The sequence below is a fragment of the Ambystoma mexicanum genome, chromosome 6p, assembly GCF_040938575.1.
Source record: "Ambystoma mexicanum isolate Mex_15411 chromosome 6p, UKY_AmexF1_1, whole genome shotgun sequence".
NCBI classification, from domain to species: domain Eukaryota; kingdom Metazoa; phylum Chordata; class Amphibia; order Caudata; family Ambystomatidae; genus Ambystoma; species Ambystoma mexicanum.
In genome coordinates this window covers 227,742,742-227,756,747 of record NC_090935.1, presented here as the reverse complement: position 1 = coordinate 227,756,747, position 14,006 = coordinate 227,742,742, and the positions used below count along the sequence as shown (strand labels likewise).

The following is a 14,006-nucleotide window of genomic DNA, read 5'->3' as shown; positions in this document are numbered from 1 at the left end:
CCTGAGCCTGTCTATCAGTGTGAAGTGCACAGTATACCTGATAATGAGAAGGAAATTATGAATCTTAGTAGGCAGGCAAAGGTACCTCAGGGGTTAGAGGGGCAGCATACCATTTATAGAGTGAAAAAAGGTGTGAGATAAACCTTAGAGTGGAAAGGTAAAAACATCCTTTATGAAGCCAGTAAAATGGAGAGTGCGTGAGAGATCACTTCCTGACTGGGAAGGAGCACCCATGCCTAATAGTGAACTAGTGCCCTATAGCCCCAGATCAGGAAGCCGTATACCAGACACCATCCTCCTGTTGTGGATTACACATAGGGAGCAGGGATCACTGCATCTCTTGGGGCCAGGGGAAGCCACAAGCTTTGAGATGAACCTTTGCAGATGTGGTATATAGGGGAACTCCAGAGCTCCACCATCCTTCCGTCAGGCACTCTCCTCAGAGCACTCACCACGTCACAGATATGTCAATAGTATATCCCACCAGAATATATATCTTATTCAAAGGGAGGAATAGGATCCCTGCTATTAACATTTGTGGGATAGATGGTGAGGAGAAACACCTCTGACACAATCCACCTCTGGGACTGTCTACCATAAATGATGCAGAAGCAGGAGCTTTGCTGTTCTCTCCGTGCTCCATTTGAGAGTCCACAATAAGAGCAGGACCCCCTGATGAGCATGCATCGGGTACACAACCCCCAAATTAGTTTTCAGAATTGGGCACCAATAGTAAAAGGAAGTGCGACAGAGCATATGTGCACCAAGCAGACAAGATAGTTACATAATAGCACAATGACCAACAGTCTTGGCAGCCGGATCAAAGGCTGGGCCATCTACCATAGCATCTATGCCTGACCCCAAGATGACAGATAAGTAATTAGAGCTTCAGGGCTTTGCCGGTGTCTGATGTTAGAGGAAGCACAACACCCGAGACACTGAGAACAACATACGAGAGGGGGGGGCGGGGTGGAACCCACAAGGCGCAGCCAATCCAACAATTCTGGGCTAATGGAAAAAGGGACCCACCTATCCCAAAGTGCATTGAAAAAGTTAGTGCATAAGAGAACATATAAAGTGAGTCAGAAACAAGCATGTAGTGCTGTTGTTGGGATGGTGTTCCAAAGAGCGGGTGGTATGGCAGTGAGAGGGGCAGGAGAGATAGAGAGGAAGAAGAACCAGGGGTTGTGATGCCTAATTAAACACTTTGTAGGATAGCTGAAGAGCAGGAGTTGGCTAAACCAGGGCAGCCACACTGTAGATGAATTGGCTTAAACTAGAGATCAGATAAAGGAACCTGTGGGAGGCTTTTACCCAAAGGTTAGAAGGAGCCGGGCCTGCAATAGATGGAGCAAGAGAGTAGCAAATTGGGGATTCTAACCCAACTAGTAGTAGCTGAAAAGGCACCAGATCCAACTAAACTAGTTTGCAAACTCTGAAGCCTAAGCGGAGCCTGTGGTGGGTGCGTACACAAGAGTGTGTCCCTTGACCGGGGGTTTCAAATACTGCAGCCTGACAAAGACCTGGGGATGGGGAGTACAATACTACCCAGGACACTTCTTTGGCAAGCAGGAGATATTACAATGGCTTGCCCTGGAAAAGACAATGAGAGGAACTGTAGGAAAGAGGGGTGATGCTACGCAGTCTGACCTCAGTAAAGAGAAACAGGAGAGCACCAAGAGTAAGAGGGTTAATCAGGTATATTTGGCCCTGTAGACGTACATCATTGCTACATACCATGGAGGACTACTCATGATTGAGATAATCTGCCAAGGCCAAGTTGAGAAGTGTGTTAAAACTCCCTGACATTGCGTGGACTGAGCAGTGCTTTCCTGGGTATGGTTGAGTTAGGAACATGTGGATTAGAATCGGGAGTGGACATTGGAGTAAGGACTTTTGGTCCCCTTAGAATAGGGCACTAGACCTGATTGGATTTACAGACCAGCCTGACCCAGCTTCCTAAAAAACTCCCTTAGGAGCATTACCCTTACAATTGGAGGTTGTAACAATTCTTTGTATTTATTTTGAGTTTTGTAATGTGCCACATATATACAAGATACTTCAAAGTGCAAAAGAGTCCTCCACAGAGGCCTGCCAGTTACGGCAACCTACGGTCTTATGTGAGGCTCTTATCTTGGTTCGAACCTCTTGTCTGACAAGTAGGCCCATTCCATTTGTATTAACTCCTTTTCCATGCCAACCTCACAGCTTAGGTTTAATCTTGAATAAAATATGTTATACTTCATTCTTTACGTGTATGAGTGTTCAGTTCTTCTTGCCCATTCCACTTGACTGCTAATGCAGCCAGTTATATCTTGCGAGCCAACGTCTGCTCACATTGACAGCTTGGGGAGAGCGCAAACATGAGGTGATTTCTTTTTGACGTTGTCTAAATGACTCTGGAGATGTGGTCAGGTAACAGCAAAGACAGGAGCGTTGGATTCTATTTGAGGTGAGCCTGCCTATGTGTAGGTCCATTTAGATATAAAAGGACACAAGATAAATCCCAACAAAATGGCCAAAGCATGTGACTAAACAGAGACAAGTAATTACCTACCATAAACATAGGACTGAGATTAACAGCACTGATCTCATGCGCCAATGGAACCTGGATCCACGGAAACACAAGGCCTGTTTTTATTAGACATTGGGTACAGTAAGGTCTCAAAGAAGGCACCACGTCCAATTCTCCCCTCAATACAAATTAGAAAAATCATCATTAGTAAAGAACTAGCAGAAGTACCCGTTCTCCGAACGGTTCTTTAGACAGACCTGATAACACTGATCCTGTAGGTCGCTGTTCCAATTTGCTTATCGCTTGATGTGCTTTACACTCTGTAGCAAACTGCACTGATAATGGCCGCATGTGGGTGGGTGACATACCCTGGAGCAGACGTTCGGGGGAGGCGAGAGTTGGTGTGCTTTTGCATACTGGGACCTTCGGTGCTCTCTCCCCACCTGTCTCCTCACCCTGGCGTGGTGCAGTTTGTTTACTTGCGCTGCAGTGCAAATGTCTTGGAAACCGTGCATCCTAGGGCCTGGACCTCGAGTTTTGTTCCTCGTGTGTGGACCGGTCCCTTTAAGACAACATTCATGTTTTGCTGATTTCAGGCAACCGTCTCATGAGTGAAGGTGCTGAAATATGGGGAAAGGAGTGGGGTGTCCAAATGTCATGTAGCTAGTAATGTCTGGTGGGTCTCAACATGTGACTATGCAGATTTTGGTGCAGATTGGTGAAACAGTGTGGAATTGTATGAGGAACAACGCTGCGCCAAGCCTCCAACCCACAAACAAATTATGACATTTGCTGAAATCCAGGGAACCCTATTTTGTTGTGGCAACCAAATACATACATATCAAATACGTACATACAGAGGCGTTGCTAGGGGGTGGGGTCCTGAGGGGACTATAGCCCCGGGTCTTTTGGTTGTAGACCCGGATAGAAGCTCAGGGGTTACAACCAAAAAGGCTAGCTAGTGCCCAGTCCCGACAGTCCCAGAATTAGCGTAGCCCCAGATCTTTTCCAGACCTAGCAACACACCTGCGTACATACCTATATATATTGTGGGGTAGAGAGCGGAGGACATGACCGAACCCCACACAAGAGGAAAAAGAGGAGGTTGACTTTGGTCGATGAAAAAGGCTTGACCAGATTAACAACGACCAAACAGAGTTAGCTGTAAAGAGGTAGAACTGCATCTTGCTATAGCACACAGTATATATCCAAATCACATAACATAATTTGATTTTCCAGAGCTAGACCATCAACACAAGTAGAGTGTATATTTCTATTTTCATGCTCCAACTTTGTACACCTGTCCTAGACATCTCCCATTTAAATTTCACTTTGTACTCATTTAAGCTCAGTGCCTGATCCCCAAGATTATTTTAATGTGTAAATTGCTCTACTTTCCATAAGACACCTAATATTTTTTTCCACAGCCATCCGATATCAATTTAAGATCAAGACGGGAGATGTCAGTGGCGCCAGCTCCGACTCTAAAGTTTTCGTCAAGCTCTATGGTGAAAAGGGAGACACAAACAAGCAGTTTCTTTTAGTTTCTGACAATGACCTTGATGATAACTTTGAACGTGGGAGGGTGGATGAGTTTATTGTGGACACTTTGGACATCGGGAAGGTAAGAAATCACACTGCTTACATGTGTGTACTTTACTTGTAGACTAACAGGGAGCTAAATTGTAATGTAATAGAAGACATAACCACACCAATGGTGCCAAAGGACATTGTTTCGATAAGATGATTTTAACTATTGTATCTAAATGTTCTCAGAAAGCATATCTAGAAAAATTGCACCAAAAAAGTAATATATTTAGAGTCAGCGAGGAAGACAAATCTGGAATGAGAAAGACCAATTGGAGTTAAAGGATAGACACCAAAGTAGAACACATGCAGGATTTGAGATACTATGAAGTTTGCTAAATATTGGGAAGAATGCATTTCTAAGTGGGTGGCAAAAGCACTTAAAGAAGAAAGAAGGAAATGTGAACTGAAAGTGGGAGGTTATTAGGTGACAATGACATTAGAAGTGTATCTAAAAGCATTGGTGGTATGGAGAGGCGGGTGGTGTGAAATGTGAAGTAAACAAAATTTCAAGACAATAATTGGAAAGGGCATAGTAAAGTAAGCTGGCGATAATACGTGAAAGTACTATGGTACTTACGGATTGCCCCTTATTCGAGTGGAATCTTTATCATAGCAGTAAATCGAAGCAATGCAGGAGAAGCTTAATGAATAAGGCATACCCTCAGTCAAAGGCGATTTGTCTGATGGATAGAAATGGGCGTTGAGACATCTGACCATCTGTGCGTATTGTTTTTCAGATCACAAAACTCCTGATTGGGCACGACAACGTCGGGATCCGAGCGGGTTGGTTCTTGGCCAATGTCGTCATCCATGTGAATGCGCACGGAAAGCAGTACATGTTCCCGTGCAACCGATGGCTCTGCAAAGACGAATGCGATGGGAAGGTGGAGGTGGAACTGTACCCAAGTGAAATTGTCGACATTGAAAAATGTAGGAACAAAATTGTTGTAGCAAACTAATTCTACCTGGGGGAACACATATCAGCAGGAAGGAAACAAATTCTACCTGGGGGAACACATATCAGCACTTGGGGTATTGTGCCCGGTCTCACTCCACACTTCAAACTTCTTAACTGCTCCTCCTAAATCCCCTATAGCATTACTTCTAATATAAAAGGATTTCTAATGCAGTGTTTACCCCGCTCAAGACGCTATTGAGATTCAAGTGGGAAAATTATTTTTTCATTGCTACTTGAGGAAGATATAGGTTTTCAAAGATGTGGCAAAACAAGTAGCGATGTTCTGTCTCCTTAGTATGCAAATATAAGGAGTTCCAGAGTTGTGAGGATACAGCACCATCCTAAGTAGACTTATAGTACTTTCAGAATCTTTCAATATGCTTTACAAAATATATCTGGAGAATGTATCATTGAGGAAAAATAGATCAGCCGCCAGTGCGTGATGTTTTGGGAATACATCTCTGTTGAACGGGTATCCAGTGAAGTTGTCTCACACCGGTCTCACACATTTCTTTGCACCGGTTCTAATGCATTTCAGTGTAGGGGCAAGTACCTGGGAAAACATAATGTGAGATGTTTCAGTTGTAAAGTACTTTGCTGGATAGATGCATGTTGGCTTGTTTGGAATAGCTGGGATCAGAGAGAATGTTGGAAGATGAGAATGTTGATGTGTGAGTGAGAGAGTGCTACTGTGCTGGTATTCCTACCCAGGCAGTTGGAAGATGTAAGCCTGGGCGATGGGAGCCAGTGGGTTCCTCTTATGTTCCTATGTAACTGAAGTGTAACAGGAAATAAGAGCATACTTTGTATCCTTACCTGAAGTGGCTGACATCTTTCTTCATAACACTGGCAACGAAGATGTAACAGTTTCCAATATTCCAGTCTAGACGTGACTACATAGTGGCTTTGGGTGATGTTGCAATACATCTCTGTGGTTATGGGCTACACAATGAGACTCTTTCACCTCCCTCAACAGCTAGCCGATATATGAAGGGCAGCATTTTAAGTGAGTGCAGATGCAAGCTTAATATACTATTTACCTTGAAAATGGCATACCCCACATACACATTCAGTCCAAACTGGAAGACGTGTAAGCAGTGTATGCACCTCTTCTCCATTTCTATGGGTTAGTTTCACTCAAGCAAGCCTTGGGAAGGGATCTCTCTCAGGTCCCAGCTTCTGATACCACAGAGGCTGAAGGGAACCCCATCTCCCAGGTCCCAGCTTCTGATACCACGGAGGCTGAACAGAACCCCACTAACCCCTCCGAGGTCATGGACTCCACAAGTTTTAGCGACTCCTGCTGAGCCCTCAACCTCGGTGCAAAAGGGGAAGTGGATCAAATAAAAAATGAAAAGGCTTCTTAGTGGTGGTCTTCTGTGGAACTCCCAATGAAGACCTAAAACCCCAAAGCATAAGATGAATACTTATTACTCTTTACCTCCTGCTCACACATCTCCTCCTGAAGAACCGTCCGCCTCCATTTACCTTCCTGCCTCCTCCTATAGCTAGAGGGCACCTCTGGATCCCTTGCTATCTTTTCTGTGCTGTGTTAGATTCACTGGCACTGATTCCAAAGAGTGGCCATGGTTCCCTGATGACTTCTCTTTGCTTTCTTGTGGACTGTGCATGAATTATGTCTCAGAAGATCCTCTGCGGTTTTGCCTATCTTAATTGCTGCTCTTTAAAGTTATTCTCTAGACACCTTGCCACTGCTCTATGACTTGCTATGTTTTATTAATTCCTTTAGGGAAGATTTACCACTCAGTGCCTAAGATTTCTCCTTCCTGAGTCTGCTCCAGATTATGCCTTGTTACATGTGCTGCTGCTTCCCGCATAACCTTTTATTTGTCTAATTTCAAACTGTTTTTTCTAGCAGTGCCTAATTTCTTTTAAACTTGCTGCCCTTGCACTTCCAATGTTCACGGGGACTGCTTCTGTAGTGCCCGGGGCTCTGTCTATTGGAAATTCTCAACCGCTAACTCGCTACTTGCGGTGACGTTTCCCTTGCCGGGTTCTTCCTACTATGATCAGGTGCGCACACTGGGCTTCATTGGATAGCAACGTGATTCAGAAATGCGCAACATTACCTTGCCGGTATAATTCTCATGAGCTGCGCACACCAGGCTTTTCTGCAGCCTGTTTTCTGATCAATGAACAAGCACACTTCTATCACTCACCAATAACTATTTTTTTTGTTCATAATTTTCATTAGGCCTGTTAATTTACATTTGAAACAGGCAAAGTTAAAGAACTTTTTTAATATTTTGTAGGTTTGAAGGTCAGTTAAATCAGTTAACAATGGTATAACAGGTTTAATACAATAATAAGCTAAAACAGTTACATTTAAAGTTGATAATAAGACATACGGGTGACGAACTGGACAAGATATGATAGGGGAGGTGAATATAGGGGTTGACAATGTTTAAGCATAACAATTTTGATGCTACATAGTTGAACCTCATTATTCAATATTATTGAGATATTGAATAAAAACATTGCATTTTTTGCTGAATTCATGTAAACGATCTACAGTAAAGGCGTGACATTTTTGAATACGGTGGATAGAGCACATGCACTTTCACCAAGTATTAAAGGACAAATTAGAGCCATTTTTCCAATTAAAAGTCATATTATGGTAAGCAATGCTAATGAAAATATTAAATAAGGTAAACAATTCAATCAGCTGCATGTAGGGATTAACAATAATGCCAATCATAAATTTGCTTAAAGACATAGGTTCCCAAAATTCATATACACATTTATAATCAAAAATTGCGTGGAGAAAGTCAGCAAATGATGAAAGACATGGCCAACAGATATTAGATACGTTAGGGGATATTTTTGCAATTCACATGGCCGTGAGGAATGCACAGCGTAGGAAGAAGAAATGAGTTTGAGTTAGATTAGTTTCCATATTCTACTCCACATCTCAGGGGTGGGTTGGAAGTTTCAATCAAGTTCCCATTGTGTAGTAATACTAGAATTTACCAAATCAGGAGATGAGGGATCATTTAAGAATGTATATAATTTGGCTGCTCTGATAGAGGGACTATTGATTAGAAATGTTAGTAGAGGGAAGGGGTATTTGTGAGTAAGAGTAACTGCTGATTTGGTTAATGATTTGAGAAGAGAAGTATGAAGGGGGAAGATCAGACATAGGAATATTAAATTTGAGTTGAAGTTGAGCAAAATGGATTGCTGCAAAGTTATGTAATATGTCTTTAACTAGTTTGATACCTGAAGAGTACCATCTATGTATGATATCAGGTTTGAATCTCTTAGGGCAGTATTTATTGAACCAAAGAAATATGCCTACCAGTTCAGTTTTGGTAAAAGTGTTGGTTAAATATCTAGGATTTCATATTTCTAAAGACATTAACACTACAATTACTCTTAACACTAGCCATTTAATAGACAAAGTTACAAAAATGATATTGGGATGGTCCCCTCTCTTCTTATTCTGGTGTGGATGCTTGAATTCGATAAAAATGGTGATTAGCCCCATAGTTTATTACACTTTATCTATGATTCCCGTAGCAAATCCAACCAAATTTTATAAACAAATTGATTCTCTACTCCTTAAATTCTTATGGAATCAGAAAACTCCAAGAATTGCCATTAATAAATTTAGATTACCAAAAATCCGCGGAGGTGTATAATTCCCCAACTTCCAAATATATCATAAAGCCTTTATTATCAAGCAACTAATTGTTTTTAAACACTATGAAAATCATCTTAATGAAGCCCCTATTTGGATCAACATAGAAACAAATATCATCGCCCCATTCTCTCTCTCGCATTTCTATTAACATGTTCCCATCTCTACATATCTTCAAAATAATTTGGAATAAACTTCCCTCCAATGACTATTTGAAGAATGTGCACTGCCTCCTGTTATACGCGTGCACCTTCTTCTGTGACTCACGCCCCCTTTCTTTTCACATACGCTGGCCACTCATAGCATTCAATGCAGCTTTCCCCTCGTTGCTAGGATACAGCTTAACAGAACTCGAAGCACGAACACAGGCGCAGCAAGGTTCTTTCCTCTAGCCAGCGGCCTGATTTCTCACGCTCACAGTAACACAACAGAATTTAGCAGATATTGATCCCTCGCCTCTAATCTTCCGGGTATCTGCCTTACAAACTAAGACTGGTGAAGTAAACATTTTTCCCTTTGCATTAACTGCAACTTATTTGATCTTATTTACAGTGAAATATTTACTCGATTAACTACACAAACCGCATATTTCCTAAGCTTTTAAATGTAATCTATTCACTTTACATCTTAACTTCACTTAACTTGGTTTTCTGATTTGGACTCTTCCTGACTGAGATTTATCTGTAGTTTGCTTAGTGTATCTGGAGCTCTTGAAAGCTGTGACCTGCTCAGTTGGTATCTTGAATGAAAGGCAGTTTAGAATTCCTTTCAACATTCCAAGCTGCCTTTCTTGATTCCAGCCAATCAATTTCTAGATGTACCTCCTCCATCTCTTTCTCTTTCTTCTGCTGGGTCCTCCTTCTGGAATAGCCTCCCTGTCTGTCTGAAACTTGAGAATAACCATCAAGACCTTCCTCTTTGCTTCTGCTTTCTCTCCTTTGTTCTCCTGCTGATCTCCTGGCTGAATCTGAAACTGCACTGGTTACCTGGCCATCCTCTGATCTCGGGCCCGGGCCCAGGCCCCCTCCCCACCAGTTGCATACCTGCACTGCCCCCTGGAAACCCCTGCACTCGGACTGTTTCTGTATCCTCACAGCCCCTACTAGCACTTGACACCTGATGTCTGCACCTACCCTTACGCTTGCCACCAGCTGGCCGCACTTTTATTTATTGTCCTTATTTATTGTCTTATTTATCTTTTCTGTTATCCTATGTACTGCACTGCCCCCTCCCCTTTCCCCCTGCACTTCTCCCCTTGCCCCTTCCCCTGCACTTGCACAATCTCAATGTCACCTGGCCTAGTAGGATCATGGTCTGTCTTCCCTCTGTTTCCCTCACTAGCCTCGTCGCACCTTGAAACACTTGTGTACAGGTGCTTTATAAATCCCATATCATATCATATCATTCATCTTGGAAAAGGACAATCTCGGTCTCCTGATAATACTTCCATTAAGGAAACATAGTTTGCTTCAAGAAACACACACTCACTTCCAAAAACATTGTTAATGGAAAAAAGCTCTGAGCTGGGGGGGCAAATTTGGCAAAGAAATGCTCATTTTCGGTGCAATTACTGCCGGTGCAATTACCGCCAGCGGTATTACTGCCCAATGGGGAATGGGGATTAACAGTAGCGGCCAACCCGTAATACCACCAGTCCGGTGGGCACTAACGCTAATATAGTTGGGTGATCAGGCCCTAAAACTTTATGTTTTGAAAAGAGTATTAAAGGAAAAAAAGATACATAGGTTTGCTACTAGATGTTTTCATTTGGACTAAAATCGAGTAATTTTATAAAACGCAACTCTATAGACCAAAAATCCACATTGTGCCTTCAAAAAAGCTGCTACTAGCATCATAGTGCAGTAAAGAAAATCTCTATTCACACTTAGCAGTGATTGCATCGGAAGGCTTTGATTCTCCATTGTTGCGCACTTCTTGGGTCAGACCGGAAGAGATGTTTGCATTATAATTAGCAGTACCGCCTTTTGAGTAACAAGTGCCACTGTCAGCAAGTAAAGCACTATTTGAAGGGATTGTGTCCTCCGACGTATTCCTTATCTTTGATATAATCCATTCCAGCTTGCTGGTATCTGAACTTTTTTCCCCAATAGAGGACGCTGCGCATCGACGTCCCTCGAGTCGGTGTCCCTCGACAGCCTCCGTATCTGCGCCGATGTCATCATGAGTACAAATAGTCTCACGCAGTGTCCGTTGATCAGTTCCATTTTTGCGCGCTTTATGAGCCTCGGAAACGTAACGCTGAGTTCCATTCTTCATAAAAATCTTCTTTTTTCTTAGAAAATCTAAATCTATAACGATGGCATTGTCACCAAAATGTTGCGACTGTGGTAAGAAAGTGTCTTTAACGGACCCTCACAGGATCTGTTTGGGGTGCCTGGTATCGGAGCATCACTGTTCGGAGTGTGAGGACTGTATGGGCCTCATTACAACTCAGGCGGTAAGGGGTTTACGGCGCCGTAAACAGCGCCGACCCTTACCGCCTGAGTACGAGGTCCCTTAGCACCATGGCGGATTTAACACCTGCTTTTAGCAGGTGTTAAAATCCATGGCGCTAAGGGACCATGGAGTTAATTACGCCACCGTAATTTACGGTGGCGTAATTAACGCCTTCCCCACTCCCATTATGCCCTATGGGGCAAAAATGGGAATGGGGAAGGGTAAATGGGGATTGGGGACTTACCGCCCCGCCAAAATCGGAATGGGGCGGTAAGTCCGCCAACCACCATGGCGTAAACGTAGTTTACGCCATCGTGGTAAAGTCACGGCCTAGGCGGTAACTTACCGCCTGGGTCGTAATGAGGCTCTATGTCCATGAAGGCGAAAGCGTTGAAGGAGCGTAAGGGCAAGTTAGAAAGAGGTAAGGTTTTTAAAACTTCTACACCTTCAAAAGTTTCTTCGGCTGAGTCGAGTCATTCGTCTCCTCATTGCCAAAAGAAACATTCCCGTTCGAGAACTCAAAGCGGTTCCCATCATTCTTCGAGATCGAGACATTCTAAGAAGAGGCGTCATAGATCTCCCTCTTCTTCTTCCTCTAGGTCCCCGGAAAGGGTCACCTGCCCCACGAAACACAGCTCTCCGGCTAGGTGGAAGAAATTGTGTAAAAAAATGCTTAGTGTTTTCGAGAAAGCGGCTTTGACCCCCTCGGAGACGTCTAAATGTGATACCCTGGGTGAAAGACCCGAAAAACTAATACGCTGCGAGTCGTTCAACCTGGCGAGTAAAAATACTTGAGAGCGCCATGAACCCTCGAGTAAATGCAATAAGATTCCTTCGACACACAAATCTGCGTCATTGACGCCATTGTCGAAGGGACCTTCGACGCATAAATCTGCCTCATTGATGCCGTCTTCAACGCCGTCGTCGACTCCGATGAAGGATAAGCCTACAACTGCCACTACATCTCAGGCACCAGAGGTGTCGAAAGCCCCGACCATGACGTCTCGAGAGCCATCGACAATCTCGTTGACGCCGAGTAGGATTCCGATCCTCTCGAGTTCATTGAGGCCTTTTCTGATGTTTTGGACGCCTTTTACAGGATTGTCAAAGCCTACAACGTCCATGTCGACAACCATGACGTTTTCTCAGCAACAAATTTGGCTCCTTCTTCTCTAGAAATGGGTTTTACTCCATATCCTAGATATGATTACTTTAGAGCCTTGTCTTCCATATATGAGGAAGGGGAGGACTCTGATAATGAATTCTCTACATGAGGCGAGTGGTATAGATACATCTCCAGAAGTAGAGTTTGCTAGACCAGAACCTGGAGAACATGCTGAGATACCTTATAGGGTTCTTATGGCTAGAATAATTGAATTTATGAGGTGGACTACACCTGCACCTTCTTTTCAGCAAGATGACCTTACTGATATATTAGATAAAGGACCCCAAGAGGATCCCATTGTCCCTTTCCATGCTGCTCTGCAAAGGAAAATATCTGCAAATTGGGAGACTCCTGAAGTTATCCCTGCAGTAAGTAAAAAACTCTCTGCTAAATACAGAGTATCAGCTTCAGATCCCAAATATCTAAGCAAACATCCAACTCCAGGCAGTTTAGTTGTGCAGGCAGTGACTTCATCAAACAGTAAGACGGTATACCCCACTATTCCACAAGACAGAGATGATAAAAGATTTTATGCCATGTCAAAAAAAGTATTTTCGGCATGTAGTATGGCGCTTAAATCTATCAACGCCACTTGCACGCTAGCAAGATTCCGCCACACACTTTGGGAGTGCGCTTCATCTGCGGCTGACTGTCTCCCAGAAGGGGAAGAACGGAAAGCATTCTTAAACATCATCAGGGATGGAAAGGATGCAATGTGTGAGTCCCTTCAAACAGGCATTGGCTCTGCTGACAGCATCAGCACGGCCATGGTCATGGTGGCGAGTACCACAATTCGCAGATTTGCTTGGTTGCGGAAGTCTGGGTTTGCTCCAGATCGGCAAGCCAGACTTCTAAATATGCCCTTTGACGGCACTTCTCTATTTGGAAAGAAGGCTGATGACAGCCTGGAGAAATTGCAAACATCCAAAGCAGCAGCGAAATCCCTTGGGGCTGCAATCCGGCAAACTCCAAATCGCCCCACAGGTACATCCTGGAGGGGTAAGTGCTTTTGCTTTTACTCCGCATTCGGGAAAGGCAGAGGACAGCCAACTCAAAGGGGCCAGAGACAATTCAACCGTGGTGGACGGGTCCAAGGTACAAAATCTGTTCCAGCAGGTGCTACTTTAACCTCAGCATCTGCGTCAGCCTCTTCTAAACCGCTCTGAGGTCTCTCCTCACAAGACACCAGTAGGGGGCAGGTTAACTCAAAATCTGGCAGAATGGCAGGCTATTACGTCAGATGCTTGGGCATTGGAGACAGTTGCCCAAGGATACTGCCTGCTTTTTCTACAAACTCCTCAGAGTCATCCACCAGGGAACAACTCTTTGAAGTTTCCAGACCCACTCCTTATGCAGGAAATTTTAGACCTGCTAGAGAAAGGTGCCAAGGGTTGGCATTCCCCCTACTTTCTAGTGCCAAAGAAGCACGGAGGACTGAGCCCCATCTTGGGCTTGTGAGAATTGAACAAATTCCTCAGGAAAGACAAGTTCAAGATGGTAACCCTTTCTCAGATCCTTCAGGCCCTCCAACTGCAGGACTGGTTGGTATCTCTAGACCTTCAGGATGCTTATTTCCATGTGTCAATGCATCTCGAACACAGGAAATACCTGAGGTTCGCAATTGGCAAATTTCATGATCAATTTTGAGTTCTGCCATTTG

The 14,006-nt window shown here is 43.7% G+C and overlaps 1 protein-coding gene across 2 annotated transcripts in view; it reads left to right on the top strand.

The window, feature by feature from the left end:
• Positions 1-14,006, top strand: part of LOXHD1 (lipoxygenase homology PLAT domains 1) — a 1,234,736-nt gene that overhangs the window by 786,520 nt on the left and 434,210 nt on the right. For both annotated transcript variants that reach the window (XM_069626921.1, XM_069626920.1), the window contains 2 exons: positions 3,943-4,139; positions 4,843-5,035. In XM_069626921.1, the coding sequence (XP_069483022.1) occupies positions 3,943-4,139; positions 4,843-5,035 (390 nt within the window). The remainder of the gene's footprint in view (positions 1-3,942; positions 4,140-4,842; positions 5,036-14,006) is intronic.